This window comes from Spermophilus citellus (genome assembly GCF_964194105.1).
Source record: "Spermophilus citellus genome assembly, chromosome: 6".
In the NCBI taxonomy this organism is placed as follows: domain Eukaryota; kingdom Metazoa; phylum Chordata; class Mammalia; order Rodentia; family Sciuridae; genus Spermophilus; species Spermophilus citellus.
The window spans coordinates 120,938,951-120,953,590 of NC_138187.1; the positions used below are offsets into that span (position 1 = coordinate 120,938,951).

The 14,640-nt window shown below is 34.8% G+C and overlaps 1 protein-coding gene across 1 annotated transcript in view; it reads left to right on the forward strand.

Annotated features, from left to right (window-relative positions):
* USH2A (usherin) overlaps positions 1–14,640 on the forward strand; it is a gene marked incomplete at its 3' end in the record, with an annotated part of 798,897 nt that overhangs the window by 323,998 nt on the left and 460,259 nt on the right. The window contains exon 22 of the mRNA XM_081297837.1: positions 7,819–7,949. Within this exon, the coding sequence (XP_081153963.1) occupies positions 7,819–7,949 (131 nt within the window). The remainder of the gene's footprint in view (positions 1–7,818; positions 7,950–14,640) is intronic.

Sequence of the window (14,640 nt, forward strand, 5' to 3'; positions counted from 1 at the left end):
ATCGACTAGTCTAATAAAGTATCTTTGATCTCTGATGGCCATTTTTTTTTAAACCGACTCATATCTTTCTGAATAGCATTGGAATTTTCTGTTGACTATGAGTTAAAAAACAATTTAGATCGGGACAAGTAGCTTTTATTTCAGGGTCTACCTATTTATTTCATATTTCCCAGCAGTATTTGAAAAATGTGTTGTAGTTATATCCTTAGCATTTAGACCAATGGATTTGGGTTAATGTGCCTGAAGGAAGGTTTACTGATAGTGCCAGATTCTAATACCTTTTACCCCCTCTCAACACTTTGGTTTGGCACTCTCTTTTAAGATATGAAGAGGGTAGCACTAGGCAGCTGTAGAAGCAGGTGTCTTTTTGTTTGTTTGTTTGTTTGTTTAATGAACAACAACAACAACAAAAAGAATCTGGTGGTGATAGCAGTAAAGAAAGTTTTGGGGAAGTGCCTTCTCTTTAACTATGATTTCACTCCATGAACATTTACATATGTTGATCATTTGATGTTCTATAGTACACTTCACTTCAGTGTCTACTTGCTTAATTCTAATACATCCTTCACAATCCACCTCAGCCCTCATGTCTTTGTGAAGACCTCCCGGTCATTACTTTGCTCTTATTTGAACAGTCAGTCATTAAAAAAAAAAAGTTACACCTGTGAATTACATTTCCCTCTTGTATTGGGTCTTCACAGTATATTAATTATACTCATTTGGATTTGTCTGGATCTTCCACTATAGATCATGTTTCCTGAGAGTGAATATTATGACTTTCTTGTTGATCTTTATTTCTGAGAAAAATAGTATGTTTTGGTAAAAGGGTAGTAAGAATATTCAAGTTATTTCTACTGTCTACTTTTCCCTATTTTTAATCTATTCATATAGTTGATATCTTTTAGATTTCATTTCTGCCCAAAAGTGACTAATAGTTACAGTTGATTTTTTAAAACTCATATACTTGACTGACTTATCTCAAGCCATGGATCAATATCTAGTTTAAAGGGGGGTAAAAAAAAAAGGTTAACCTCATAGTAAAGGCTATAAAGAGCCAATGCATAACTTTTAAAGGGTAGTCTTAATTTTTAAAGGATTCCTGTGTCTATACAAAATATACATTTAAAGATTATAGGCATATTTTTAAGCAAGGGAGATTTAATATTTAAGTCAAGAAAAAATTTTGAATGTAAAGACAATAAGATAATTGAACAAATAAGTGGATAAACAAAAATGAATCTCTAGCAAAATATAAAAATAGCATTAAAAAAAGAAGGATCTGGGGCTGGGGATGTGGCTCAAGCGGTAGCGCGCTGGCCTGGCATGCGTGCGGCCCGGGTTCGATCCTCAGCACCACATACCAACAAAGATGTTGTGTCCGCCGAGAACTAAAAAATAAATATTAAAAATTCTCTCACTCTCTCTCCTCTCTCACTCTCTTTAAAAAAAAAAAAAAAAAAAAAAAAAAGAAGGATCTATCACCACAGATGTTCATCACAATTTTAGAGGTCCTCTCTATGCAAAAAGAAACAGGAACTTAAAAACCTTTTAATTAAATTGATCAGCTAATCATTATTTTCTACTTCTATTTCATAAAATCAAAGACAATCCATTGAAAGTATGGAACTGTAGAGCAGAATATAAATTAACTGTGTTGGAGAAAAAGAGAGATACATTAAACAGATGCTTTCCTATTCTCACAAAATCACACATAAAACAAATAGGAACTTCTGCTTCAGATTTGTTCATTTTTTTGTTTCTTTGTTTTTGTACCAGGATTGAACCTAGTGCTCTGATGTGCTTATAGTAAAGATGGTCTCCCACTCTGTGGCCACTCTTTTCATGTTGATTGTTTCCTTTGCTGAGAAGAAGCTTTTGAGTTTCAATCCATCCCATTTATTAATTCTTGAGTTTATTTCTTGTGCTTTAGGAGTCTTTTGAGGAAGTCAGAGCCTAATCTGACATGATAAAGATTTGGGCCTACTTTTTCTTCTATTAGGCGTAAGGTCTATGGTCTAATTCCTAGGTCCTTGATCCACTTCAAGTTGAGCTTTATGTATGGAGAGAGACAGTGGTTTAATTTCATTTTGCTGCATATGAATTTCCAGTTTTCCCAACACCATTTGCTGAAGAGGCTATCTTTTTGCCAACGCATGTTTTTGGTGCCTTTCTCTAGTATGGAGTATCTGTATTTATGTGGGTTTGTCTTTGTGTCTTCTGTTGTATACCATGGGTCTACATGCCTATCTGGGTGCCAATACCATGCCCTTTTGTTACTATAGTTCTGTAATATAATTTAAGATCTGACATAGTGATGCTTCTTCTTGCTAAGAATTGTTTTGGCTATTCTGAGTGTCTTATTTTTCCAAATGAATTTCATGATTGCTTTTTCTATTTCTAGGAGGAATGTTGTTGGGATTGTAATTGGAATTTTATTGAATCTGTATGACCATTTTGACAATATTAATTCTTTCTATCCAAGAGCATGGAGAGCATTCCATCTTCTAAGGTCTTCTTCCATGTCTTTCTTTAGTATTCTGTAGTTTTCATTGAATAGGTCTTTCACCTCTTTTGTTAGATTGATTTCTGAGTATTTTATTTTGTTTAAAGCTATTGTAAATGGCATATATTTCCTAATTTCTCTTTCTGAGAGTTCATCACAAATATATAGAAATGCATTTGATTTATGGGTGTTGATTTATATCCTGCTGCTTTGCTGAATTAATTTATTAATTCTAGAAGTTTTCTGTTGGTGTTTTTTTCTTTATTTTGGATTCTCTTAGAATCATGTCCTGGGCAAATAGTGATAGTTTTTTGTTTCCTATTCTTATCCCTTCAACTTCTTTTGTCTGTCTAATTGCCTGGCTAGAATTTCAAGGACTATGCTGATAGGAGTGGTGAGAGAGGGCATCCTATCTTGTTCCAGTTCTTAGACTGAATACCTCCAAATTTTCTCCATTTAGAATAATGTTTGCCTGGGGCTTAGCATAGATAGCTTTTAAAATGTTGCAGTTTGTTCCTCCTACCCCTAGTTTTTCAAGTGTTCTAAACATGAAAGGCTAAATATAATTTTGTATTATATTTAGTCATGTATAATATGTCTCTTTATATATGCATACATAGTTGCTGTGCATATTTGCTATGTTTTGTATTTTCAATCTCATTTTAGCTATTCTCCCAAATGTTTAGTGGTTTTGCATTTTATTGTTCATTTCTCTAATGAGTAATAACATTAAGCACCTTTGTTATATATTTATTCTGGCTTTGTAACTTGTTATGAGAAATATATGTCATAAATATGTTCTCCCACTTATTGGTTGTCTTTCCACTCTCTTATTGATTTATTTAGAGCCAGTGATTAAACCCAGGTGTGCTTAACTACTGAACAACATTCCCAACCAATCTTTTTTATTTTCTTTATTTTGAGATAGTGTTTTGCTAAGTTACTAAAGACCTCAGTAAGTTGCTGAGGTTGGCTTTGAACTCAGGATCTTTCTGCCTCAGCCTCCTGAGTTGCTGGAATTACAGGTGTGTACCATCACTCCTGACCTCATTCTTACTCATGTCTTTCCATAGAAAAAAGTTAATTCTAATATAGTCTAATGTATTAATATTTGCCTTTATTATTTCACAACTTTTTTCCATTCTGTGGCCTTATAAGTATATTATTTTATGAATAATTTTTAAACTTGCAAACATACTTAGACAAAATCTAAATGTTTTCATGCGGAACTTGGATTTTTCAGATTTTTAGAGTATCAGACCATGAATATATGTCTATTTTATACATTTGTGTATCTGATTAGCCTTGACTAGTAGTTGCATAAACTATTGTTCCTCAAGTATTTCTTGAATGAATGAATAAAATTAGAGATATAAGAAATGCCCAATTATTTCTCTAAACACAAAGAGAAAAAAAACATTTTAGAACATGTGTACTCTTTTTAAAAAATTAAAAATCTGAATTTTAGCAATTGAGGAATGCATATTTTTCTCTTTTCTACTCACGTTGGCAGTGTTGCTGGTTACTTGGGTCCACAAGTCTCCTCCTTTTTGGGCCCAAGAAGAAAACACATTCATGAAGCAGAGGAGAAGTCAGGGAAGGTTAAGCTCAACCACACAGCTGCATTCAGAACTTCCGCATATTCTGTATATCTGCTTTCATCCCTTTGGCCAAGCCAAGTCACATGGCTGAGCCTAAGTCAGTAAATGAGACTCTAAATATAGAACCTTTCATAAAGAGAGGTATTAATAATTTTGAACAATTATGTATCTTACCATTCTGCCTCATGTTAAATTCAGTAATATTTTCTCCAAAGTATTCTATACATCCATCAAAAGAATTTTGTGTTTAAATACATTCATTTATGAATTTAATTTATTTGAAGAATTGATCACATGTTTTAATCATTTGGCTCAAACCTTTAGCAATAATTAACTAATTGTCAAGAATACATTTGAAGAGATATGCAAATATTCAATTTCCTCATAGATTTCATGTAGAAGAAAATTGCTTGCTATTTATCTTGATAATAAAGAGATAAATGGCAAGATTGAATTATTTGAAAAAGCTGAGGAAAGTCTACCAGAAAATATCAAATTTCTCTCTCCTATACTAAATTTTCCCTCCATTAGAAACTTGCATTGGTCTGTGCAAAGTTTTATATATTAATTAATCCAAAATCATGTTTCTTTGCAATGTAAGACTTGGAAATTAAATATTTTTTTGGAAAACACATGCACTTGCATATTCCTCAAATGGCATATATAGTTAAATGTAACCATATTTTTTAATTTTATTATATTTTTGGTTCTAGTATTAAGAGAAATAATGGGTCATGTCTTGCATCTCTATATTTAGTTATTCATTCAAGAAATATTTAAGGAATAGTGTTTTTTTATTTATTTTTTATTGGTTGTTCAAAACATTACAAAGCTCTTGACATATCATATTTCATACATTAGATTCAAGAGGGTTATGAACTCCCATTTTTACCCCAAATACAGATTGCAGAATCACATCAAGGAATAGTAGTTTATGCAACCACTCTTCAAGGCTAATCAGAAACATGTGTATAAAATAGACATACATCCATGGTCTAACTCTGATGCATTTTAATTTACCAAATTGCCCTTGTGTTAAAGTCATGTAGTTGTTTTCCTAGACTGAGCCATTTTGATGTATTCCCTCACTCAAACCTCTACTGCCACAGAGGTGCCTCCCAACACCTTAGAAGAGTTTTGCTGCTGTCATGTTCCAAATCATAGCTCTTTTCCTGAAATGACCCTGAGCTGTTTAATTTTAAAGCAATCATTTCAATTATAACATATGATACCAAATATAAGATAAAAATTTGGTGCCAAAATGATTTCTATCTCTCTCACTTCTTTATCAGAATTTCCCAAAGAAAACTCTGTACCCCCTTCCTGCTGGTCCTGTCCCTGAATCTTTATCATCCAGCTGTTTGGACTTGTGGCCATTCTACACATCTAAGAAATATTTTCATTATCAGCTCCATAAATTTTCTTACAGTTCTAATTATTCTGGACATATTGCAAGTGTTTTTTACAGTTGATTAAGATTCTTAAAGTTCTCTTCTATGTAGTCTTCCATTTTATTGTTCTAGCTTTACTATTCTCTGTATTTTCCCTTTTCCTAAGTATGGACATTTACAGCAAAGGTTTTGTTTTCTTTCTCTTCATTCTCTCTGAGACATCGATTCTTGACAGGTGATTGTCAATTCATTTTTCTAGTCCCATCTTCTCTCCTGAGGCTTAGTTTCCAAAAGGTAGAATTTTGCATATCATTATTTTAAATACAGTGGCCTAAAACTGACCTTGTATTCCCACCCCCAAATATCCTTCCCTATCTGGCATTTCTATTTCTGTTGATGATGCTGCCTTTATTTCAAGATGGGTGAAAAGATTGCCTCACATCATCACCTCATGTTTTCATTAGCCTCCTCTGAGAAACAGTACAAACTTTCAATCTTTTCAGTAACTTGTCCATCCTTAATTAAAATCCTTATCATCTTTTTCCCAAAGTACAGTGATCTCCTTATTCCTCTGTAACTAAATCATCTGTATCTTCCATATATTCAACCATTAGTTTGGTTTCCCTAATCCTGACTTTGAGCATCCTACTCCTGTTCTTCACACAATTTTTAGAAACCTTCCTTTTACTTACCTACAAATTTTGTGCTGATTGATCAGCCTTTTCAATCCACTTATTAGGGGAGATGATAACAATAAAGCTGACAGCAGGGATTCAAGTGAGTTTGACAACTGAAAACTGATTTCATGGGGCAAACAATCTTCTGTGGAGTTACAGAGGTGCCAGGAAGGACCAGTACTAAATCTAACAGCAAGAAGGAAACATCCAGCCAGGCATAAGCAAGAGAATCATAGAGTTGAGGCCATGATAAGCCAAAATGAGGAGGACCAGTGTGATGAAAGAGTCAAAAGCTTTAGTATTTAGAAGATGGAGATGCAGAAGCTAAGAAGGTGAGGACAAATTTGAGTTTCTTCTTGATTGGGTAGCAGAATACCCAACAGTGTTCCATAGGATCTTACTAAAAACAAAACAAAGTAAAACAAACAAACAAAAAACAATGCAATACTCATCAAATGACTTCTGCATTCCTATTTCCAAACTTTTGCTGAAGCTCTCTCCTTAACCTCTAATACACCTCTCAATTTCTTTCTCCTCCTCTAGAGTCTGAACATATTTACAAAGTACCTCTAGATATTGTGTTATGTTCTGGGGGTAGAAAGATAAATCAGACATGACCCCTGAGGGAGCTGTAGTCTATTGATGCCAAGCTCAATCCCCTCACCTGCATAGGTCCTCGGGTGACCAGTCCATCCTGAAGGGAGTTAGCTTTCTTTCAGATGCTTATAATCCTGGCTGACTTATTCCTACTCAAATTGGAATTCATTATTCAAAGTTGTATGCTTGAGCTTTTATTTGATTCTCATGTATGTCCTTGAGCTCTTAATTGATTCTCACAGTAGGATTTGTTCATTATTTTTATGTTTTCAATGAAACTGAAAATTCTTGGAAATGGGAGATGGTGCTAGTTTCAAAACACTAAGAGAAATGCCTTAATTTCACAGGAAGAGCTCCACGGTGTGTGTAGAGGAGAGGTATGCCCCATAGTTTGGAGGTGAAGCTATAAGGTGGTAATGAGAGGGCATTTATAGGACTTTCACAAGTCACCCTGCTTTCTGAACTAGAAATCCTGCTGAGACAAGAGCATGGTATGTCCTGTGCAGTAGTCCAGGGGTCATTGGAAACCCTGAAATTCTGAAGGCTGCAAACAGTTTGGTTATAGGATGCTGTTTTAGGAAATTAGCTGTAACAGACTTCTTCATGGCAAGTCTTTCCAGTTTCAGCATCTATTACTGGACTGATTCTTTCAGCTTCATAAGTATTTAAACAAGGCCCCTTTGTTTCTTTCACTTATGTCAAAACCCCATTTATTTTTATGACTCTCAGAAAATGTTTTCACATCCATACTCCGAGTATCCAATTTGGGGTTGACAACATGTCTTTTTAGGTTGATGAGTTTTGCATATATTTAAACTTCATTATATATTGATTAGCAGGAGTGCAGGCTTAAGTTTCCAAGTACTGGTTGGCATTTAAAATGGGATATATTTAAAAACAAACGGCTGGGACCATCCCAGTACATTGCTGTGTATAATTTCCTGACTGTACTCACTACATCATAAATAATAATGAAAGTAAATGTACGTTTATCAGAAAGAATCAACAAAACCCCAGCACTGATTTGCTGATCACACTTGTCTCACCAGGCATTAAGGCCAGCTTTCGAACAAGGGTGCCTGAAGGTTTGATTGTCTTTGCAGCATCACCTGGCAATCAGGAAGAGTATCTTGCACTTCAGTTGAAGAATGGTCGACCTTATTTTCTTTTTGATCCTCAGGTAAATTATTAATCATGACAGTTGATATCTCTGAGAGTTTAGTAGGTGCCAGGTACTGCGGTAAGTGCTTATATTTTCATGTTGAATCTTCATCAAAAACTCATGAGGAAATAAGTATAAGTACTATTATTATCTTCACTTTACCAATGAAGGAAAGGAGAATTACAAAAGTGATGTGACTTGCCCACAGTTAAGAGAGCGGAGCTAACTTTCAAACTCAGGTAGTCTGACCAAGAATCCATGTGCTCTCACAACCAAGATCCTACCTTATAAGGAAGATTAAAACTTTTAAATAAATTTGAGTAGAACTGTTTTTATTTTCCTTGAGGACAAAAATTATGCCTTTAATTTCTTTCTTTTATTCTTCCCTTCTTCACCCCCCTCTTCATCATTTCACCTGCAAATGTTTAAGTTAAGTAGCTTCAGACTCCAGTAGTTTTACAGTTAAGACTGTTCCCTATGTTGCCATCTGGAAAGGATACAGTAAAACAATTTAAAATATTCATGAATGTTATGAAAGAGAAGAATGGGATGCTATGTGTCATGTGAACATAAAATGAAGGATCCTTGTTCTGAGTTGTCAGTCTTCTCTGAAAATGGGATGTTTAGCTGAGATGCAAAACAATGAGAAAAACTGGGTCAGGGTAAGCATATCTCTACCTGAGGGCATTTCCTAGAACTGGGGCAGGGCAGGGGAAACACTAGGGAAAGATGGGGGAAAGGTGTTGGGAATAAAATTTCTAGGAAGAGAAAAATAGCAACTGTTATATAGTAGAAATAGCATATAGGCTGATGCACACTGGTAATCCATCAACTCAGAAGGCTGAGGCAGGAGGATCACAAGTATGAGGCCAGCCTCTGAAACTTAATGAGACCCTATCTCAAAATAAAAAAGAATTTTAAAATAATATACTTGGGATGTTGTTCAGAGGTAAAGTACACCTGGGTTCCATTCCCAGTACCAAAAATAATTTAAAAAAAGTGCTAGACAGAAAAGAATTCATGGCATGTCCAATATACTGACATAAATCTAATGTGGCTGGTGAATACAGAATAAAAGGAAAAGTGGTAAGTTGAAAAGTAGGGAGAGACCAAGCCATTTAGGGACTTGTAAGCAAAAGTAAGGATTTGAATTGTTCCTAAGGACAATGGGAAACCGTTAAATAAGTTGTCTTCATCTTAGTTAAACAAACGTTAGCAAACATTTGATATTAGGCAATGTATAGGGCCTCTCAGTAATTGAGAAATGAGTTAGACTAAATAAAATCTTTGCTTCGCATTTCCTCCAGTCTCCAACTTAAAACTGATGATCTAAGTCATAAATTAAGCTTACTAAGTAAATATTCCACATCCTGTTGGTAAAACTGGCATAGTTTGTACCCTCTGTATCCAAGATGCATCTAGGATCATGGACAAAGAACTCTGGGTAAGGGTTACAGCTTTAGTACCCTGGAGGCCCAGTGACCTTGAAGGGGCCAGGCAAGGCCTGCTGGGCCAAGTGTGTGTGAGCCTCATGCCAGGCCCAACAGGCAGCTGAACCCTTCCTGTCTAGTGAAACTGGCAACTAGAAAGACCAGAGACACAGGGGTTTTACTCCAAGATTTTTGACAAGGACCTGATAATTCCCTGGTTAGTGTATTGGAGGCCCTCAGTCACAAGGACTTCTGAGTGTTCCCAGGAGCTGAAGCTCCTTACGGGATGTTAACAGAGGGGGGCAGTGAGTAAGCAAAGAAAAATAATATCACGCTGAAGCAGACCCAGCAGCCCGAGAGACAGAGAGAAGATACAGTCATCACAGAAGGCAAGGCAGATGGCAACTGGGAAAAAAAAAATCAGTACACTAAAGTCGATTCAATTACAGAACTGAAAATATTATTTTTCATTTGAAACCTTTAAGGAGATTAATTAGAGGAGAGATACATTGAGCTTCAGATTGGTAGGATGGAAGATCAAGTTGAAGGCATTTCTCAAAGTCCATCATCAAAATAAGAAAAAATAAAGAAGATGCTACCACTATTAAGAGATCCAAAAGGAGAACAAAAATACATGTACAATAATAATGTAGGTGAAAGTGCATGATTTAAGAAAGAATGAACTATGAATTTATTGAAAGAATAAGCAAAACCTATATCAAGAATGAGCAGATACTTCTATAATATATCTATTTGCCAGACCTTATTCCAGGTGTTCTCTGTACATTCAAACACACACACACACACACACACACACACACACACTAGTAGTTTTCAACAATTCTGTGAGGTAGGTACTCTTATTTTTTCTCATTTTACAGAGTCTTACTATTAGTAAGGGACAGATTTTTAAACTCAGGAAGTTCATCTTCAAAAATGATTCTAGCAATAATGCTGTACTAGTGCTTTTTTGGCAAAAAAAGAAAGGTATTTCTTAACATCCATAGACTCATGAAAAAAAAAAATTCTACCCGTCACCCCATTGGAGGAGAATATTTCAGCAAAGCCTCTAGCCAAAAGGAAAAAGAAGTTCAGAAATATCAAACAGAGAAGCAGTGGTGAATAATAAACCTAGCAATATTCAGGAAACCTAAATATTTAATGGCAGAGTGACTAGAAATTTGCTTTACAGAACCAAATAACAATCTTTGAAATAGAAGAAAAATACAGCAAAGACCAGAAAACAGAAGCAAAACCACACACAAAGCCCCAAAGAAAGTGACTTATAATTGTCTGCTGCTAAAATTAGCAAGTTGAAGGAGATGGAAAGATGAGTGAATTGACACTTTAAAAATTTTCAGCTTTCTGGGAAGAGGGGGTAAAGAAGATGAGAGTGGTGTCATGTTTTCATAAAATAAGTAAGGAAAATGTTTGGTTTTAATTGTAGAAGAGTAAGTTAATTACTAGTTAGATGAAAATGCTCCACAGAATATACAAATAAACCATATGACAATAACACCAAAAAAAGATCAAATGATAAATTGTGAAAATCAACAAAAAAAACGAGAGAAAAGGAACAGTACCATTAAACAAAAGAATGTCAACAAGGTATAAAAATCTGGCTCTGCTTTGCTGCCTTCAGCTTATTAATATCTGGTGATATTTAAGAAGAAGTCAGAAGGAGAAAACTCTAAATCACATACATATTTGTTGATAGAACTTTTTACAATATAGGCTCATAGTTTAGTAATCCCATTTTATTTTTGAAGTAGCCCCTTGAGTTAGGTATTGTTTGCATTGGTGTACTTTAGACAAAGTGGCTTAACTTGGGTCACACAGTGGATTTGTGGTAGAACTGGCACCAAGTTTAGTTTAGTTCATTTCATGCAGCTTGTTCATTTCATGCAGCTTGGCTAAGAATGTATTGCACTCTAGGTACAATATGCAGTCAGGCACTGGGAACACAGAAATGGGAAATGGACAGAATACCATTCTTAAGAACACTAATCATAGATGGTTTGTGACAGGATTTGAGTATTTAATAAACACACGTGTGTGTGCAGACTTACACACACACACACACACACACAAAAAAAAAACAAACATATGGAGTAAAATCTTCGGACAATTAATTAAAAAATGATGTCACCAGATCTGAAGCATGATCACCATCTGTGTTAGTTAGCTTTTCATTGAGGAGACCAAAATAACTGACAAGAACAATTTAGAGGAAGAAAAAGTTTAATTTGGGCTCAAAATTCCACAAGTTCAAGATGTGGTCAGTTGACTCTCAGCAACAAGGTGAGGCAGAACATGATGGTGGAAGGAAACATTATGGCAGAGGAAAGCTGCTCAGCTCCTGTCAGCTGGGCGTTACAGAGAGGGAGGAAAAAAGGGGCATTCCAGGGCATGCGTGTAGTGACCCACCTCCTCTAGCATGCTCACCAGCCTACAGTTAGCACCCAATCCATTCAAACTAGGGTGTACTGATTAGGTCACAGCTTTCACACCTCTGAATATTCCTACATGGACACAGGAGATTTGGGGGAACACCTCAAACCATAATGCCATCTCCACAACACGAGTGTTCCTCTCTCTAATATATGTGATACTTTCAGACTGCATAATAGAAGTGGAAGGAAATCAAACAATACCTCAGTCTACTCAATCACAGTATTCTTATGATCTTGAGAATGGCTGCCAGGAAATTCTCAGGGTCTCATTTTTCTCGTCTCCTTTATAATGATCAGGGGGACAGGCCAGTGCAACATGATAACAAGAGTTCAGGAGAACATTCACAGGGCATTGCCATCATTTCTGCCTTCTTACTCTTCTCTTTCACACAATCACCTCTACTGCTCCTTCCTACTAGTAGAATTATCTTTCCCAGCTGCTCTGTCTCTACCCTGTACAGCCAAATTCCAACCTATGTGTGTTTGGCAGGTGACAGCCAACTATTAATAAAGTTGTTAGAGCCAGAAGTCGGGAGCTGAGGGGAGAAGGAAGAGTTGAATGATATTGGATAAGAGCATTCATATTTAGAATAAAAACTTTTCTCTACAAGGCAAAAGCAGCGTGTGTTTTTAGCACAATGACAATTTATTTTTTAAAAAGTTAGTAGTTGAGGAGGATTGTGTTAGGATATATTTGAGAAAATACAATAAGATGTATTATACTAAGTGCTCAAGAATCATGATGCAATCCATGCAGCAATGAGCTCAAAATGTCAAGGCTATGTCCTTCCATACCTCAGAGGAATTTGTATCTAAAAAAATTAACTAGACTAGCTTTGTAATAAAGACTCCCCTGCCCACTTATTTGTAGCTAAATTTTGAAACTGATGGAGAAAATTTTGAACTGTCTTTTTTTGTTTTACTGCTTGTTCCCATTTGGAATAGGAAAATGAATGTAGTTTGTTGTACAAAGTTAGAGCTACTCTCCCTTAAATGAAGTTTAGAAGCTTGTTTTATAAGCCTTCCTTTGGTATTGAAATTATTTATATGTTAGATAGCACTTTAAGTCAGTATTAATATCTTTTGTCTTTAAGAAGACAAGATTATCTAGTTAATCTTACAATCCTCATCCTCATTCGCAGGTAATTAAGTACTCAATGTGTCTTTCCTATGTGAACATATGATACAGTGAGGACATAGTCTATGTCTATTTTTTTATAAATATACCCTCAAAACTTAGCACAAACCTCAGAATATAGTTGATGCTTAATGAGTATCTTTTGATGGATTGCTTGACTACTTTTATAATTGTTGGTAAAAATAGTACTCTATATAATTAAAGAAAGTTATCCATTTTGGGGTTAAAATTTCCAGCTTTTAATGACTTTGTAATACTTTAGTTCTTCTTTGTTTTAATATGTCTGTTAGACACCTTACCTTTATCAGAGAACATATAATATGGTTGTTTTTAAATTCTAGTTCCTAAATCCATTCCGAAAAATTAAATTTTGAATTGTGGAAAGAGTATTTTCAGGGAATTTTATAGCTACTGTCTAGCACATAGATTTGAAGTCATCTTGTAGTTTGCTGTTTTTGAAATATCTTAGTAAATTTGAGCAATAAATTCCTTAAATAATCTTAAATAAATAAATAAATAATTCTACATAGAGGACATATGTATAATACCAAATATGATTACTCTTCCAGTTAGCCAATGGGTTTCATTGAATAAATGCTTATGAGGAGTGGAAAAGATTATTTAAAATTGGCTATGTTTTCATGTATGATGAACTGAATATTTAGAACCATTGTTAAGAGACACAAGTAAATTAATTGCAACTTTAATTGCTATTTTTTATTGTCTCTAACAATTTGGTATAATCTTATCCTTTATTTGGTTAATTACAATTTTGAGTATACTTGATCAGATGATATTTTATTGACTTGTAATGGTCCATGGTTGTCACTTAAGTGTTCTATGTTCAGTGACATTAAGAGAAAATTCATAGAATATTCTGTTTTTGCTTAGAATGAAGCTGTGAAAGTGAAAACTTTCAGATAATTCTGACTAGCATCTCTTTAATGCATCTGGTATTTTTCACATGAAAAGAGCAAACTGTGTAAGATGATACCAGAAATGACCACAGAATTATTATTAAATTGGGGAACATGGCTGGGAAGAATCTTAAAACCATCATCAAAGAATAATATTCTATGAATAAAAGCAAGTTTGGCATACTGTGTGTATAGATTATGTACTTGGATGTGTCTCCAAAAAATGTGATTTCTGACACAGAGAAGTATTAATGCTTCAGATTGTTGCCAAACAAAATATGAAGAACCACTTATTCAGACACCTGATCTTTAGAATGCAGCATCGTTTGTAACAATTTTAACGCTAACTAAGTACACTTTGATGAGACAGCATTTAATAAAATGCTCATTAATTTCATCATTAGCAAGGGTATGCTAAGAAGTAAGCCAGTTTCTTATGTCACGCCCAATTAGCATCCCATGCTAGTAATCCCATTAGTATTGTTGAATTCACTAATGGAAAAACTAATGGGCATGCTACCAGGGCACATTAATTGGGCACGACACCAGTTCTGGTTTTAATTATTAAACTACGATAATGAAATGTGTGTTTGTAAAATATTAAAATGTTGAAATAGGGCTGAAGAAAATAAAAGAGTAAGTAGAAGAAAACAAATATAAGGAAAGTCAATCTACAAAAATTCAAGACTAGAAAATAAACTTACCAAATGGTGATGTTTCTATCTGACCGAATTGTCTATAAAAGTTGGGATATTATCCATGTGAGAAGCA